Source organism: Polyodon spathula, chromosome 9 (genome assembly GCF_017654505.1).
Source record: "Polyodon spathula isolate WHYD16114869_AA chromosome 9, ASM1765450v1, whole genome shotgun sequence".
Taxonomy (NCBI): Eukaryota; Metazoa; Chordata; class Actinopteri; order Acipenseriformes; family Polyodontidae; genus Polyodon; species Polyodon spathula.
In genome coordinates this window covers 16,211,813-16,224,821 of record NC_054542.1, presented here as the reverse complement: position 1 = coordinate 16,224,821, position 13,009 = coordinate 16,211,813, and the positions used below count along the sequence as shown (strand labels likewise).

Genomic DNA, 13,009 nt, shown 5'->3' with positions numbered 1-13,009 from the left:
AGGGAGAGAAGCTGCCACCATCTCCAGAGCCAATGGGGGAGGAGCTGTCACCGGCTCCAGACTCGGAAGGCCAACCGCAACAGTCACTACACTTGCTGCTGAGGGGAGCACAGCAAAAGCCAGCTGCACGTCCGGAGTGCTCGGCGCTGCCCCTGTCAGAATGGCCCACGCTACTACCAGTGTCGCCACTGCCAGCATCGCCACTGCCGGATTGCCCAATGCTGCTGCCAGCTTTGGGGCCAACCTCTATAGAAAAGCCCAGAGATGAATGCTCAGCCTACATCTGTTTAACAATTTGTTTGTATCTTTTGGCCCTTGTGCCCTGTTTATTTGTTTTCTGTTTGTTAATAAATTTGTCCTTTGCTCTTTAAACTGCAGCTTCTGTCTCTGTGTCTCTAATTCCTGCTGGTAACAGCTTGGGCCGTGACATTATCTTGCCACATGCCCCTTTCCCATAAAATCCACACAAGGCTTTACCGACGATCGTTGTGTTGCATTTAACCATTTCTTTCTCTTTACCTTTTTAGGACTCATTCCTACACCCCAAGAACCCCGTTAACATAATAATAATAATAATAATAATAATAATAATAAAAATAATAATAAACCTTTATTTATATAGCGCAATTCATGTACTATACAATTCAAAGCACTTTACATACAGAAAAAATACAACAATACAATAATAAACAGTAAGAAAAGAGTTAAAAACTGAAGTACAGTAGAATTCAGAATAAAACATAAAAATGTTATGGAAAAGCTATATTAAAAAGGTATGTTTTTAATTGAGATTTGAAAAATGCAATTGAAGATGACTCTCTGATAAAAGGAGGTAAGGAGTTCCAGAGTGTGGGGGCATTAAAACAGAACGCAGTCTCTCCCATCCTTTTACCATTCACCCTCGGAATACATAAAAGGCCAGCATTTGCAGATCTCAGAGTGCATTCAGGCCGATAAGGAATTAGCATATCACTTAGATATTGTGGAGATAGTCCATTCATGTTTACAAATAACCTCTCAGACTGGCAGCATGTATAAAGAAAATAACATGGGAGCAAGAACGGAGCCCTGTGGAACCACGTGTAATATTAGCTAGTCCAGATGTAGATTCTCCTAAGGCAACAAAATACTGTCTATTCATTAAATGGATATGAACCATTTTAGGACACTACCAGAAAGGCCCACCCACCCATTCTCTAAGACGATTAATTAAAATCTTGTTATCCATGGTATCAAAAGCCGCACTCAGATCTAAAAGGATAAGTACACATAAACGCTGTACTTATACGTAGATCATTTACCACTTTGACAAGTGCAGTCTCAGTGCTATGGTTAGTGCGAAATCCAGATTGAAATTTCTCGAAGATTTTATTATTTCCAATGAAACTATATTTGTTTAAAAACGACTTTTTCTAGTACCTTTGATAAAAAAAAGGAAGGTTTGAAATATGTTTAAAATTACTTAGAACTGAACTATCAGATTCGATTTCTTAAGGTTTCACTAAGGCGGTTTTTAAAGAAGGAAATCTTCCAATATAGCAATACAGCCTCAAATGAAATTAAGAAATGATCTGATAATGCAGGGTCGATAGTTGGGGACGTGATAATTTTTAGTCCTAGAGATATGACTAAATCTAAAGTATGACCGTGGTTATGGGTAGGCCCTGTTACATTTTATTTACAAAAAAAAAAAAAAAAAAACCCTACGCATGCAGAGTTTAAGAAAAGAAATCAAGTGCGGCAGAGTTTCAAATTCAACTATAACGTGTTCCCAGAAACGTGTGCATTGAATTTACTTTTGCATAAAAAGTGCTTTTATGTAATACAGTGCAATTAACAAATGTATCTAGACACCATTAACTAGTAGTAACTAGATAACAGTGTCCACAATGTGTCCCATGTCTGCTCATGGTGATAACCAATCATTACTGTGTGAGACAAGAGGCATTGGGAATAAGCACTTTTGCTTACCTGCAGCGCGATGTCGATGGCAGTGAAGACAGTTTTGCACAGAGAACACGTCAGGTTTCTCCTGCCAAACTGAGCCCTCAAACTGGTCACTGCGTCTCCGATCTCAATAAGGTGGCCATGATCGCTCCCCGGTACAGGAAACCCCGTCACCAACTGGTGTTGAAGAAACACCACACACAGCACTGTCGATATGTGCATAACCTCGGCACACTAATTCAAACTAACACGTCTTCTCGCTAGTGCCCTTCTATTAAATTGTATTTTTGCCCCTGCATCCAAACTGGATGTTGGTGTAATCGTTTCTTCCCTTTGTCCTCTTATCGTTTGTACATAAAATACACTGTCGCTAACTGTACTTTGATTCCACTGCTTCTGAGTCAAGTAATGTTAAAACAGGAAATATGTACGTTAGCTCAGTTCAAAACATACGAACTTACACGAACCGAATTAGTATCGATTAAAACATAAATTAAACGAAGAACATTATTTTCGGATCAAATACATTATAAAAACTAAATTAATAAGTAAATATGCATATTAAAAAAAAAAACTATACTATCTCCACAGCTATTTGTTGTTGTTTAACACTCGTCATATATATCATGTGATTTTATTTAAGCAAACAGGTCAGGTGCTGGGCTCCCCACCCCCGATCTTTACCGTATATTCAAGCAAATAGGCACAGAGTCATTAGCCCTTTGGTTTGATAAACCCGTGTGTCTGCAGAGATGAGTACAATGCAAGGCACGGGGCTATGATACGATGTTTATATACCTGCATTACTTTAAAGCAGCGTTGTATGACATAGGATTAAAAAAACCTTTTAAACTCAAAAATGGGACACAGGATTAAGAATACTTTTAAACAATGCAAAGTTTTTTTTTTTTTTTTTTTTTTTTTTTTTTTAATGTTTTGACTTCCTCGAATACCGTGCTTTTATTACCGTTACCGTTTCACATTAAACTAACAAAAACAACAACCTCTGACTGCTGCACGACCAATTCGTGGCAATTTTCAAATACATTTTAAACCGGATGTGTTGCGATTTTCACCCTTAATTTCTAATATTTTGTATAATTTTAATACAGTAACCTATATAGAAAATATTTAGTGGAACCGTATTTAACATGATTTACAATTGTTTATGTAAAGACTGCTATCTGACGCAGGAAGTGCTATCCTACACACTTTTAAGTTTTAGGGGAGACTGTTGGGACACCGGGACAGATGGTGGGAAAAGGCGACGGTCCTGACGTCCGGTCATTCCAGAACGTATGGTCAGCCTACAACCCACAAGCCCATCTGATTATTTTAGTAGATAGATGCGACTTTTTTCAAGATTATACGGTATTTTTTTTAGAAATCTGATTCTCCTTGTATGCTGACAGACTGTTAACGTAAAAATGATGACGTCAGTAACGCGAGACGTTGTAGTTTACGGCAGGTGGTCACGCACGTGAGTATAGTTTGAGAAGACATGGCGCTACTGGGGATCCACAAGGAGCTGTTGGTTTGGAGCAGCGGGAGCAAGTTCATAGCAATTAACACCGAGGAAAACAGGTTAGATGAAATAAACACAGTACACGCTGATATTTATGGATGTTTAACTGTTTAAGATATGTCACCTTGCACTGTCTAGCCAGGTCACGAAAAGGAACATGCATGTATTTGTGTCAAGTGTTAACTCAGTCATATAATCAGAGTTTGGGGATTCAGAACCGAATATCTGGATTCAAGTACATGCAATTGAAGAGCTATCTGAGTTATCATAAAACAAAGTCTGAGAACGCAAAGGACATTCGGCCCATCAAGGCTCGTCGCCTGCTAGCACATCGTTAAACTAGTTTAAAAGCACATAATCTAGTCAGTTAAAAAAAAAAAAAAAAAAAAAAGTTCCCAGTGTTTTCGATCCTACTACTTTACCTGGCAAGCTATTCCTGCATTTCTAACTCTCTGTAAAAAAATGGTCTAGTTTTACTCCGCGTCCACGTCTGCCCTCTTGTTCTTCTCTGATAAATATATAGTGCCTTGGGGTTAACGTATACCGTGTATGATAAGTTTTTACTCTATTGATCAATTATGAAGTAATTTAAGCTTTCGCGGAAGGTTTAGTTATTTACATCTAGACCAGGGGTTCCAAAGTTTTGGTGATGGAGGGTCAATTTCCGGAGGTTGCATGGGATGGGGTGGTTGCAGATATGTCCCAAATCATACCTTTTTTTTATTTCCTATACATTTTTGTATTTAAATTAGGAATGTATATTACTGCCACTGCAACACCAGCAGCTTTCAAATGTAATTGTTTTATCCTGTGCCTTGGTGCCACAACAGGCTTAGATTTGAGAACCAATATCATGCTGTCACATCTTGCATTGTCCTGGTCACAACACTTAAAGAGGATAATACCGAAATAGATACTCTTCAGACTATACCAATTAAACTCTTTTGTGGGTTATTCTTCAGTAGTGTGGCAGAATGCATCTTGACTTGTACAACTAACCACTTTACTAAGAGCTGAATGTATGTACAGTCACCTCTGCTTAATTCAAATCTCTGGGGACCATACAAATAGTTTGAGATGTGCAAAATTTGAATTAAACAAATTATGTAAATTGCTCCATGGTGTGGACATTTAGAGCTATTTCTATAGTAAATGTGCAGAAATAAGACATTACTGTATTTTACTTTGTTTTTGTTTTTTCTTTCTGAATACAACAAAATAATCACACATTTCCATTTAAAGTGCAGCATTAATTATTTAAACTATCTGCCATTACATTGGCGCTTTTTATGCAATTACGTACGATTGCTACTTAACATCCTAGTAGCTACTGTACGTAGTCTTATTCAGAAACACTGTACAAAAAAGAAATGTAACAGTAACAATTTTAAACTGTAGTTGGGTACTGTTACTACAGTAGTTCTTTCCCCAACAAAAGATCCAAGTTAAACACCAAAACTACAATACTGTACAAAGAGCATTTTCCCGATGTAACTGAAGCTGAATAGTTTTGTTCTTAAAATAATAAAATAGCACCAAACGCCCTCGTGGGCTGCACTTTGGAAACACTTTGATCTGAATACAGGCCACTGTTAACATACTCGAATGGTATATTTTTATAGTGACTGAACTAAGTCTGACCTTCACTGTTAATACTAAATCCAGTCAAAGGAGGTTTTTAGACAATCTTTGCTTTTTGTAAATTAAGGTTGATTATATGGAACACCATCTTCAGCATTTTTCAATACTCATTGTTTCAAACCAATATCTAACTTAACATATTAACACGTCCTACGCTTGCCATTCCCATCACTTTCTGCCAGGTTCTAGTTAATTTCTGTTGTATATAGTATTTGTAAGTTAAACTCCTATCTTTTGTTATCATAAAGGTATTAACGTTCGTTGATAGTAACGAGATCGCTCATACAGAGAGGATGGCTTTTAAAATCGCTGACCATCAAAAATCCCTGCTTCATCGGTCAAAACCAATGAGTCATTTTCAACACTGCCTGTACTAACAAGCAGGTGATCACAAGGTTACAACATTCGTTTTATTCCTTTAGTAAGTTTACTGTTAGTTACAGTTTATACTTAATGATTTTATAACATGTAGTTCTAATTCAGATGTGTCAATATAACAATCTCTTATAAACTGCAATTCTATTTTACTTCACTGATATACGCAGAAGGCAAGAGGCTAATTTAATTATTAATATTCATTGAATATTTAAACTTAGGACTTCTCATACATTTACTTAATGTTATTATATTAGGTTTCTTATTTAAATACTTTTGTTTTTTCTTACTATAGTCAAATTTAGTTCGATTGCTTCTAGCATATTAACTGTGCTCCATAGGTTCTGCCATTCTGCTCTCGCTGGATCAGAATGTTTTGAGATTCTTGAGTCGAATTAAAAAAGATGCTTTTGCCTGATAAGGGAGGTCTGGAACTTTCAGCAGGTCAGTCTGACCTTCAATGCAATTAACTTCTCCACACAGGCCTTACACATATGCTAATAATATTTTCTACTGGCAGTATATTCTTTAAAACACATTAGTCATTACAATAGTTGTTGCAGTTTCACAAATGCTCAGTTTGTTTCCCAAAGATCAGCCTGCTTCCAGTAGCTGTGACAGTCTTGGGTCAGTTTCTGCTCTCAAATCTTGTTAGCTGGACTTCCATCTCTACATTCCTGTTCCCATCGTCAGGGGGCAAAACCATTTTAATCTTAATCAGTGCACTTGTCCATTTGTCAAGAACATGGTGAAGGATGATTCATCTGACAATATCAGATTTCTTCACTGCTCAGCAGTCCATTGCCTGTGCTCTTTGGACCACTGGACTCGCAAACGTGCATTGCCATATTTGTACACTGCAACCCGACTATGGTATCCTGCTCTGGAGTTCTCGGTGGACCATTTTTGATGAAACTGGCTACTCGCGCCCCAGGTTCAAATTTGCAGTCAATTGATCTGCAGTTGCTCGCTTGTTTTGCCTTGCAGTTTGAATTAATGCACGGATATCACGATCATGGTGTAGGCACTTCCGCCCACTGTTGCCCTTTACTGATGGTGTCTTTCCCTCGGAGTTCCATGCTGACATCACCTTAGACACCGTTGCTCATGAAACATCAGCAAGTTGAGCTGTCTTGGTCACTTGGTCAACCATCACCCCTCTTTCAAAGTCACTGAGGTCTCCTCTTGCAGCCATGCTAGCTATAATTATAGGCAACCAGGCCTGTCCCTAAGCATGCTGGGATGTTATTTGCTTAACGCATGAGCCACCCCCTTGCTTTCAATATACTTCATTTGTCTCTCATTTACCCAGGTGTTTTAACACAAACGCTGCCGCACTGAGAGAAAACTGGCCGAACGGTGCGCTAAAACTGCTCAGATCATCTTAAGTCATGCATCAGTGTGTTACTCCCCCCCCCCCCCCCCCCCCCCCCCCACACAATACATACAAATAGGAATGATCGTTTTCCTAAAATCTTTATGCTTCCAGGCAAAAACAATAATAATCATCACTTGTGGTGCTGAAAAGAGCACCCTGTTTTTTGTAATGCAAGTTAAGTACGTTTTAAAATCTCTGTGCACAATATGCTATTTTAAGCAGTCTTTCTAGTAGTAGTAATAATAATAATAACATATAATGGCAGTCCAATGTCCTCTACCATCTGGACCGACCGTTAATTCAAACATTTCTGTAACGTCGCCATTTGATCTTTTTTTGAGTTATCATACAAACCTTCTAACTAAAAGTTGCTATGAAAAGGGGTGTGGGGATGTTTAAACAAGTATACAGTAAATATACAGAAAGCGCTTTACATGATACGAGAGTAGGGTGTGTGAACTATGCATCAGTTGCAGAGTCACTTACAACTTATCACTCAAGAGAAGAGAAAAAAAGAAAGATTAACAAGCCATTGAGCTCAGGCACAGCTGCATAAGAAGCAGTAACCTCTGTCTTGATTGGGTTGTTCAAAGGAGGAACGCAAATAAAAAGATATAAGAAACCTAAAAGAAATATAAACAATTGCTACTCTGCTAGATTTGGACCAGCATGATACTTGTTTGTCTCTCTGTCTGTCCTGTTTCAGCCAACAGGCTGTTTGCTTTTGGTATCTGTGTTTTATAGTTTAAACTTTTGATTTATTATTAAAATGCGCCTCAGCGCTTCATACCCGTAGTACTGAATCTGTCTCTTCCTGGTCTGTGACACCACCACAAAGCTGTTCGTTTGACGGGATGTGAACGATGAAAAGAATTACAAGTATGTTATTTAAACAGTTGTAGCAACATGTGGGCATGTGTAACACTATTTTTCAGAAGCCTGCTACTTGCTCTAAGTTTAGTGGCGTTGGTCCCCTCTGCAAATGTTTTGAACTGAAGGCCATTTTGGCTTTGCCCTTTTTGTTGCCAATTTAGACCCCCGATACCTGTTATTTTTCTTACTAGTTTAGTAATTTATCAATTTTAATTTCTATTTCAGTGAAGGTGGAAAGTCATTTGTCTTTGATTGCAACACTGCTTCAAAGAAGTCTCAGGAGAATGATGACAATAAAGGGTAATGGTCTACTGTTTCTTTTTTGAACAATTATGAATAATGACATTATCAATATGAATTGCTATTTCTGTGTACTTGTGAGAAATCTCAATACATGGTGGGCACAGAGCACAACCTCAAAGCCTGGCTTGCAGAAATGATATTAACCTAGTAACGTTTAACCTAGTAAAATGAAAATGTTTGCTGTAGTATCAATTTTACTGGGGTAAACTTCTAATATCTGTTAATCACTACATGTATATGACATATACCATTCCTACTACCTACAAATGCAGTATTCCTAAAACCCCATTCATTTAAACGGGGAACTCAACCATATTTAAAACATTTGACTTGTGAATTCTGAATTAAACTTATACAATCAAACATTTTAGCACAGTAAAAATAGGTACAATATTTAGTTTGTTTTTGCAATGTATCATTGCTTGATACACTATTCTGTTCGCCTACTGTAATTACTGAATTACAGATTTTTATTTACAGGGTGGCCTAAATGTGAAGTGTATATGTAGAGTAAAAATAAATGCTATACATAGTTGTATGCTGAGTTTGTTGAATATTTATATTGGACCATGAGTAATAGGATTTTGGATTAGCTTTGTATAGGTTTAGGGTCATGTTTTGTTTGTGTTGTGTTCTTAGTCAACTGGCAACATGTTGTATTTTGTAAGTGTTTTGTAACTTTTTTTTTTTTTATATATAATAGAGGTGATGGAGGCACAGAAGAAAAAGGAAGTGACAAGATTTTAGCTTTCACCTTCTCCTCTTCAGGGCAATATTTTTCTCTCACAGATGACAACAAGCGTCTTATTTTATTCCGCACCAAGCCTATTTGGGAATGTCTTAGCATCAGGTAATTAACCCCTGTGAGGTACCAATGTGTACACATGGGATTGAATGTAGGAACCAGTTGAACTCAGATTCTGACAACTGAGGGCACGCCACAAAATTAGGGGGTCCGGTTTAATTTAATGTAAATATTTTGTATTAGTTTTCAAGTATAACTCGTTTCACTTGTAATAAAAGGCTGCAGTTGTCTAAACCCCAAAAAAGCATTTAATTTACTTGGAACAGGTTTTCAATTTTGTGTTGTGGAAACACAAATTTCTTTCATTTTCTAAAATTAACAAACCATTGTTGTACATTCAATACCTGTCTTAACCTTCACAAATTGTGACTGTACTCTTTTTACAAAGGTTTGAGCACATTTTTTAAATGTTTAAAAGAAAACTCAACAGAAGAACGGCAATTGTCACTGTTCAACTGTAATTAAAACATAAATCTACCCTGTTACAAACCACTAAGGTATATTCAGAGATAATGTGTTTCAAAACAAATCCTTATTGAAATAATGCCTAACAGTAGTGCAAAATCATTAAATACAGTTAAAGATAGACAGGAAAGAGGGTGTCACAGCGTATATGAAATGTAATCCCTAGAGGTTGTAATTCAATCAATTGGCTACTTGAAACCATATAATTGTTTATGGCCTAATGTTTGCATTCTTATCCTCTCATGAAATGTGCTAGAAAATGGAAAAGAACCATGGTCCAGAACCACATTTTAAAAGCATCTGAGTCAAATGTACAGTTAAAGAATAAATAAATAAATTGAGCAGAAAGTGGTCAGGTGCCCCATTAATTTTATGGGGTCCTTGGTGACATATTGTGCAACTTACCAAACTTCATTTTAATCAGGTATGTAGTTCGAAGATGCACTGCTTTAACAATAACACAGTCAGAGGACCAGATCCTGGTGGCAGATAAATCAGGAGATGTCTATTCCTTCTCGGTTGTGGAGCCTCAGAGACCAGCAGAACTCAAATTAGGCCACCTCTCGATGCTACTGGGTGTGGTAAGGACCTTCATTGACTGGTTTTACAAGAAATAAAATACTTTCAGGTATTTCCCACCGGATGTAAATATTGTGAGGATTATATCTGCAAGTATTTTTTTAATCGTAATTTCATTGGGTGTTTGCTTTACATTTTCTTGTTCTTCACAGACATTGAGCCACGATGACAAATATGTTATAACAGCAGACAGAGATGAGAAGATTCGTGTCAGCATTTTGAAGTCTCCATACAACATAGAGTCCTTCTGCCTGGGTCACACAGAGTAAGTTTAATTTGTGTGTAAATTATACCTATAAGAAACTATATTACTAGAACGACTACTAATTTTCAGTAGGTTGACTAGCTGCTATTTCTCAGGTGGTCGATTTCTAATCTTTATTTATTTATTTTTTTAACACACATCACAGTGACTCATCAACTGTGTGTTGAGTTTTATGATCAGGGCTTCTGTGTTTTTTATTACATTTCAGTGTTTATTTTTAGCTATTTGAGTTTTATGTAGGTACCCTGAAATTACTTTCCAAAATTCCTGGCCGTTTTCTCTGTTTAGGAATTCGTACGTGCGCACTTGTACATTCTTTCCTTTTCTGTCTTATACAATTAAATCCTTATGGTCAGAGGCATATTATTCTGGGTTGTTTGTGTGTTTATCATTTTTATTTTCATTTTGCCACAATTTTAAATTCAGTTTTAAATTCCACAAGCATGTAAATCCTCCCTACTGAACTGTCTCATTTGGGGTTTTAAAAAATACTTCAAAAGTAATGACTAAAGCTAAGGTTTACAATTTTAGAAAAGCAAACTATGAAGGTATGAAACAGAGACTAAAAGTAGTTGCAGTAAAATAGAGAACATCCACAGAAAAAGGATGGCTGTTTTTCAAAAATGTAGTACTAGAGGCGCAAAACAATTACATCCCTAAAGTAGACAAATCTAAATGTAAAACTAAATTGCCAAAATGGTTTAATAGATCAATTAAAAAAAATTCAGCCAAAAAAGACACTTTACAGAGCATTTAAAAGGGACCAAAAAAAAAATCCACAGAAAGAGTACACGGAATTGCAAATGCAAGTCAAAAAAGAAGTTAGAAAGGCCAAGAGAGAAATAGAAATGAACATTGCTAAGGGGGCTAAAACCAATTCCAAAATGTTTTTCCAATATTACAACAGCAAGAGAACATTCAAAGAGGAGGTTAAATGTCTAAGAGAAACAAAAAGCAAAACCATAGATGAAGAAAAAAAAAAAGCAAATATTAAATGATTACTTTTCACAAGATTTTACAAAGGAGGATACGGACAACATGCCCCACATGTCATCCAGTTCCTATCCAGTTTTAAATAACTTTAGCATAACCGAGGCAGAAGTGTTAAAAGGACTAGGAGCTCTTAAAATAAACAAATATCCAGGGCCAGATGAGATCCTCCCAACAGTACTCAAAGAAATGAAAGAAGTTATTTACAAACCGCTAACCAAGATCATGCAGCAGTCTCTTGACGCAGGGGTGGTACCGACAGACTGGAAAATTGCAAACGTAATACCGATCCACAAAAAGGGAAACAAAACTGAACCATGTAACTACAGAGCAGTAAGCCTGACTTCTATTATATGCAAACTTATGGAAACTATAATAAGATCCAAAATGGAAAATTACCTATATGGTAACAGGGTCTTGGGAGACAGTCAACATGGTTTTAGGAAAGGGAGATCGTGTCTAACTAACTTGCTTGATTTTTTTGAGGATGCAACATCGATAATGGATAATTGCAAAGCATATGACATGGTTTATTTAGATTTCCAGAAAGCTTTTGACAAAGTCCTGCACAAAAGATGAATTCTCAAACTGAACGCAGTTGGGATTCAAGGAAACACATGTACCTGGATTAGGGAGTGGTTAACAGGTAGAAAACAGAAAGTACTGATTAGAGGAAAAACCTCAGAATGGAGTGTGGTAACCAGCGGTGTACCACAGGGATCAGTATTAGGTCCTCTGCTATTCCTAATCTACATTAATGATTTAGATTCTGATATAGTAAGCAAACTTGTTAAATTTGCAGATGACACAAAAATAGGATTAGTGGCAAACACTGTTGCAGCAGCAAAGGTCATTCAAAATGATCTAGACAAGATTCAGAACTGGGCAGACACATGGCAAATTACATTTAATAGAGAAAAGTGTAAGGTACTGCACGCAGGAAATAAAAATGTACACTATAAATATCATATGGGAGCTACTGAAATTGGAGAAGGAATCTATGAAAAAGACCTAGGAGTTTTTGTTGACTCAGAAATGTCTTCATCTAGACAATGTGGGGAAGCTATAAAAAAGGCCAAAGATGATCGGATATATTGTGAAAAGTGTTGAATTTAAATCAAGGGAAGTAATGTTGAAACTGTACAATGCATTAGTAAGACCTCATCTTGAATATTGTGTTCAGTTCTGGTCACCTCACTATAAAAAAGATATTGCTGCTCTAGAAAGAGTGCAAAGAAGAGCGACCAGAATTATTCCAGGTTTAAAAGGCATGTCATATGCAGACAGGCTAAAATAATTGAATCTGTTCAGTCTTGAACAAAGAAGACTACGCGGCGACCTAATTCAAGCATTCAAAATTCTAAAAAGGTATTGACAGTATCGACCCAAGGGACTTTTTCAGCCTGAAAAAAGAAACAAGGACCTGGGGTCACTAACGGAGATTAGACAAAGAGGCATTCAGAACAGGAAATAGGAGGCACATTTTTACACAGAGAATTGTGAGGGTCTGGAATCAACTCCCCAGTAATGTTGTTGAAGCTGACACCCTGGGATCCTTCAAGAAGCTGCTTGATGAGATTCTGGGATCAATAAGCTACTAACAACCAAACAAGCAAGATGGGCCAAATGGCCTCCTCTCATAAACTGTAAACATTTGAAAGAAATACAAGAATATAGTGTGTGGTTCAAATCAAAAAGAGTTTTTTCTCTAATTGGCAGTCGATATATCAAATTTGGAAGTTTACTGGTTCATATCGATATGGAACAAATGTACATTGGTAAAATTCTACTGACTACACCGTGTCTAAAACAACATCACATTTTTGTCGGTAGGGTACAGTCAGTCCCAGGTTTTCACCGGAG

General features: G+C 37.0%; 2 protein-coding genes across 2 annotated transcripts in view; one reads left to right on the top strand and one right to left on the bottom strand.

Moving 5' to 3' along the window:
- smpd1 (sphingomyelin phosphodiesterase 1) overlaps window positions 1–2,541 on the bottom strand; it is a 58,624-nt gene extending 56,083 nt beyond the window's left edge. The window contains exon 1 of the mRNA XM_041258761.1: window positions 1,972–2,541. Within this exon, the coding sequence (XP_041114695.1) occupies window positions 1,972–2,169 (198 nt within the window). The 5' untranslated portion in view covers window positions 2,170–2,541. The remainder of the gene's footprint in view (window positions 1–1,971) is intronic.
- Window positions 2,542–3,379: 838 nt separating this feature from the next.
- The window catches only part of wdr4 (WD repeat domain 4), a 75,095-nt gene continuing 65,465 nt past the window's right edge, over window positions 3,380–13,009 (top strand). The window contains exons 1-5 of the mRNA XM_041258760.1: window positions 3,380–3,531; window positions 7,965–8,039; window positions 8,746–8,892; window positions 9,737–9,893; window positions 10,044–10,156. Of these exons, the coding sequence (XP_041114694.1) occupies window positions 3,449–3,531; window positions 7,965–8,039; window positions 8,746–8,892; window positions 9,737–9,893; window positions 10,044–10,156 (575 nt within the window). The 5' untranslated portion in view covers window positions 3,380–3,448. The remainder of the gene's footprint in view (window positions 3,532–7,964; window positions 8,040–8,745; window positions 8,893–9,736; window positions 9,894–10,043; window positions 10,157–13,009) is intronic.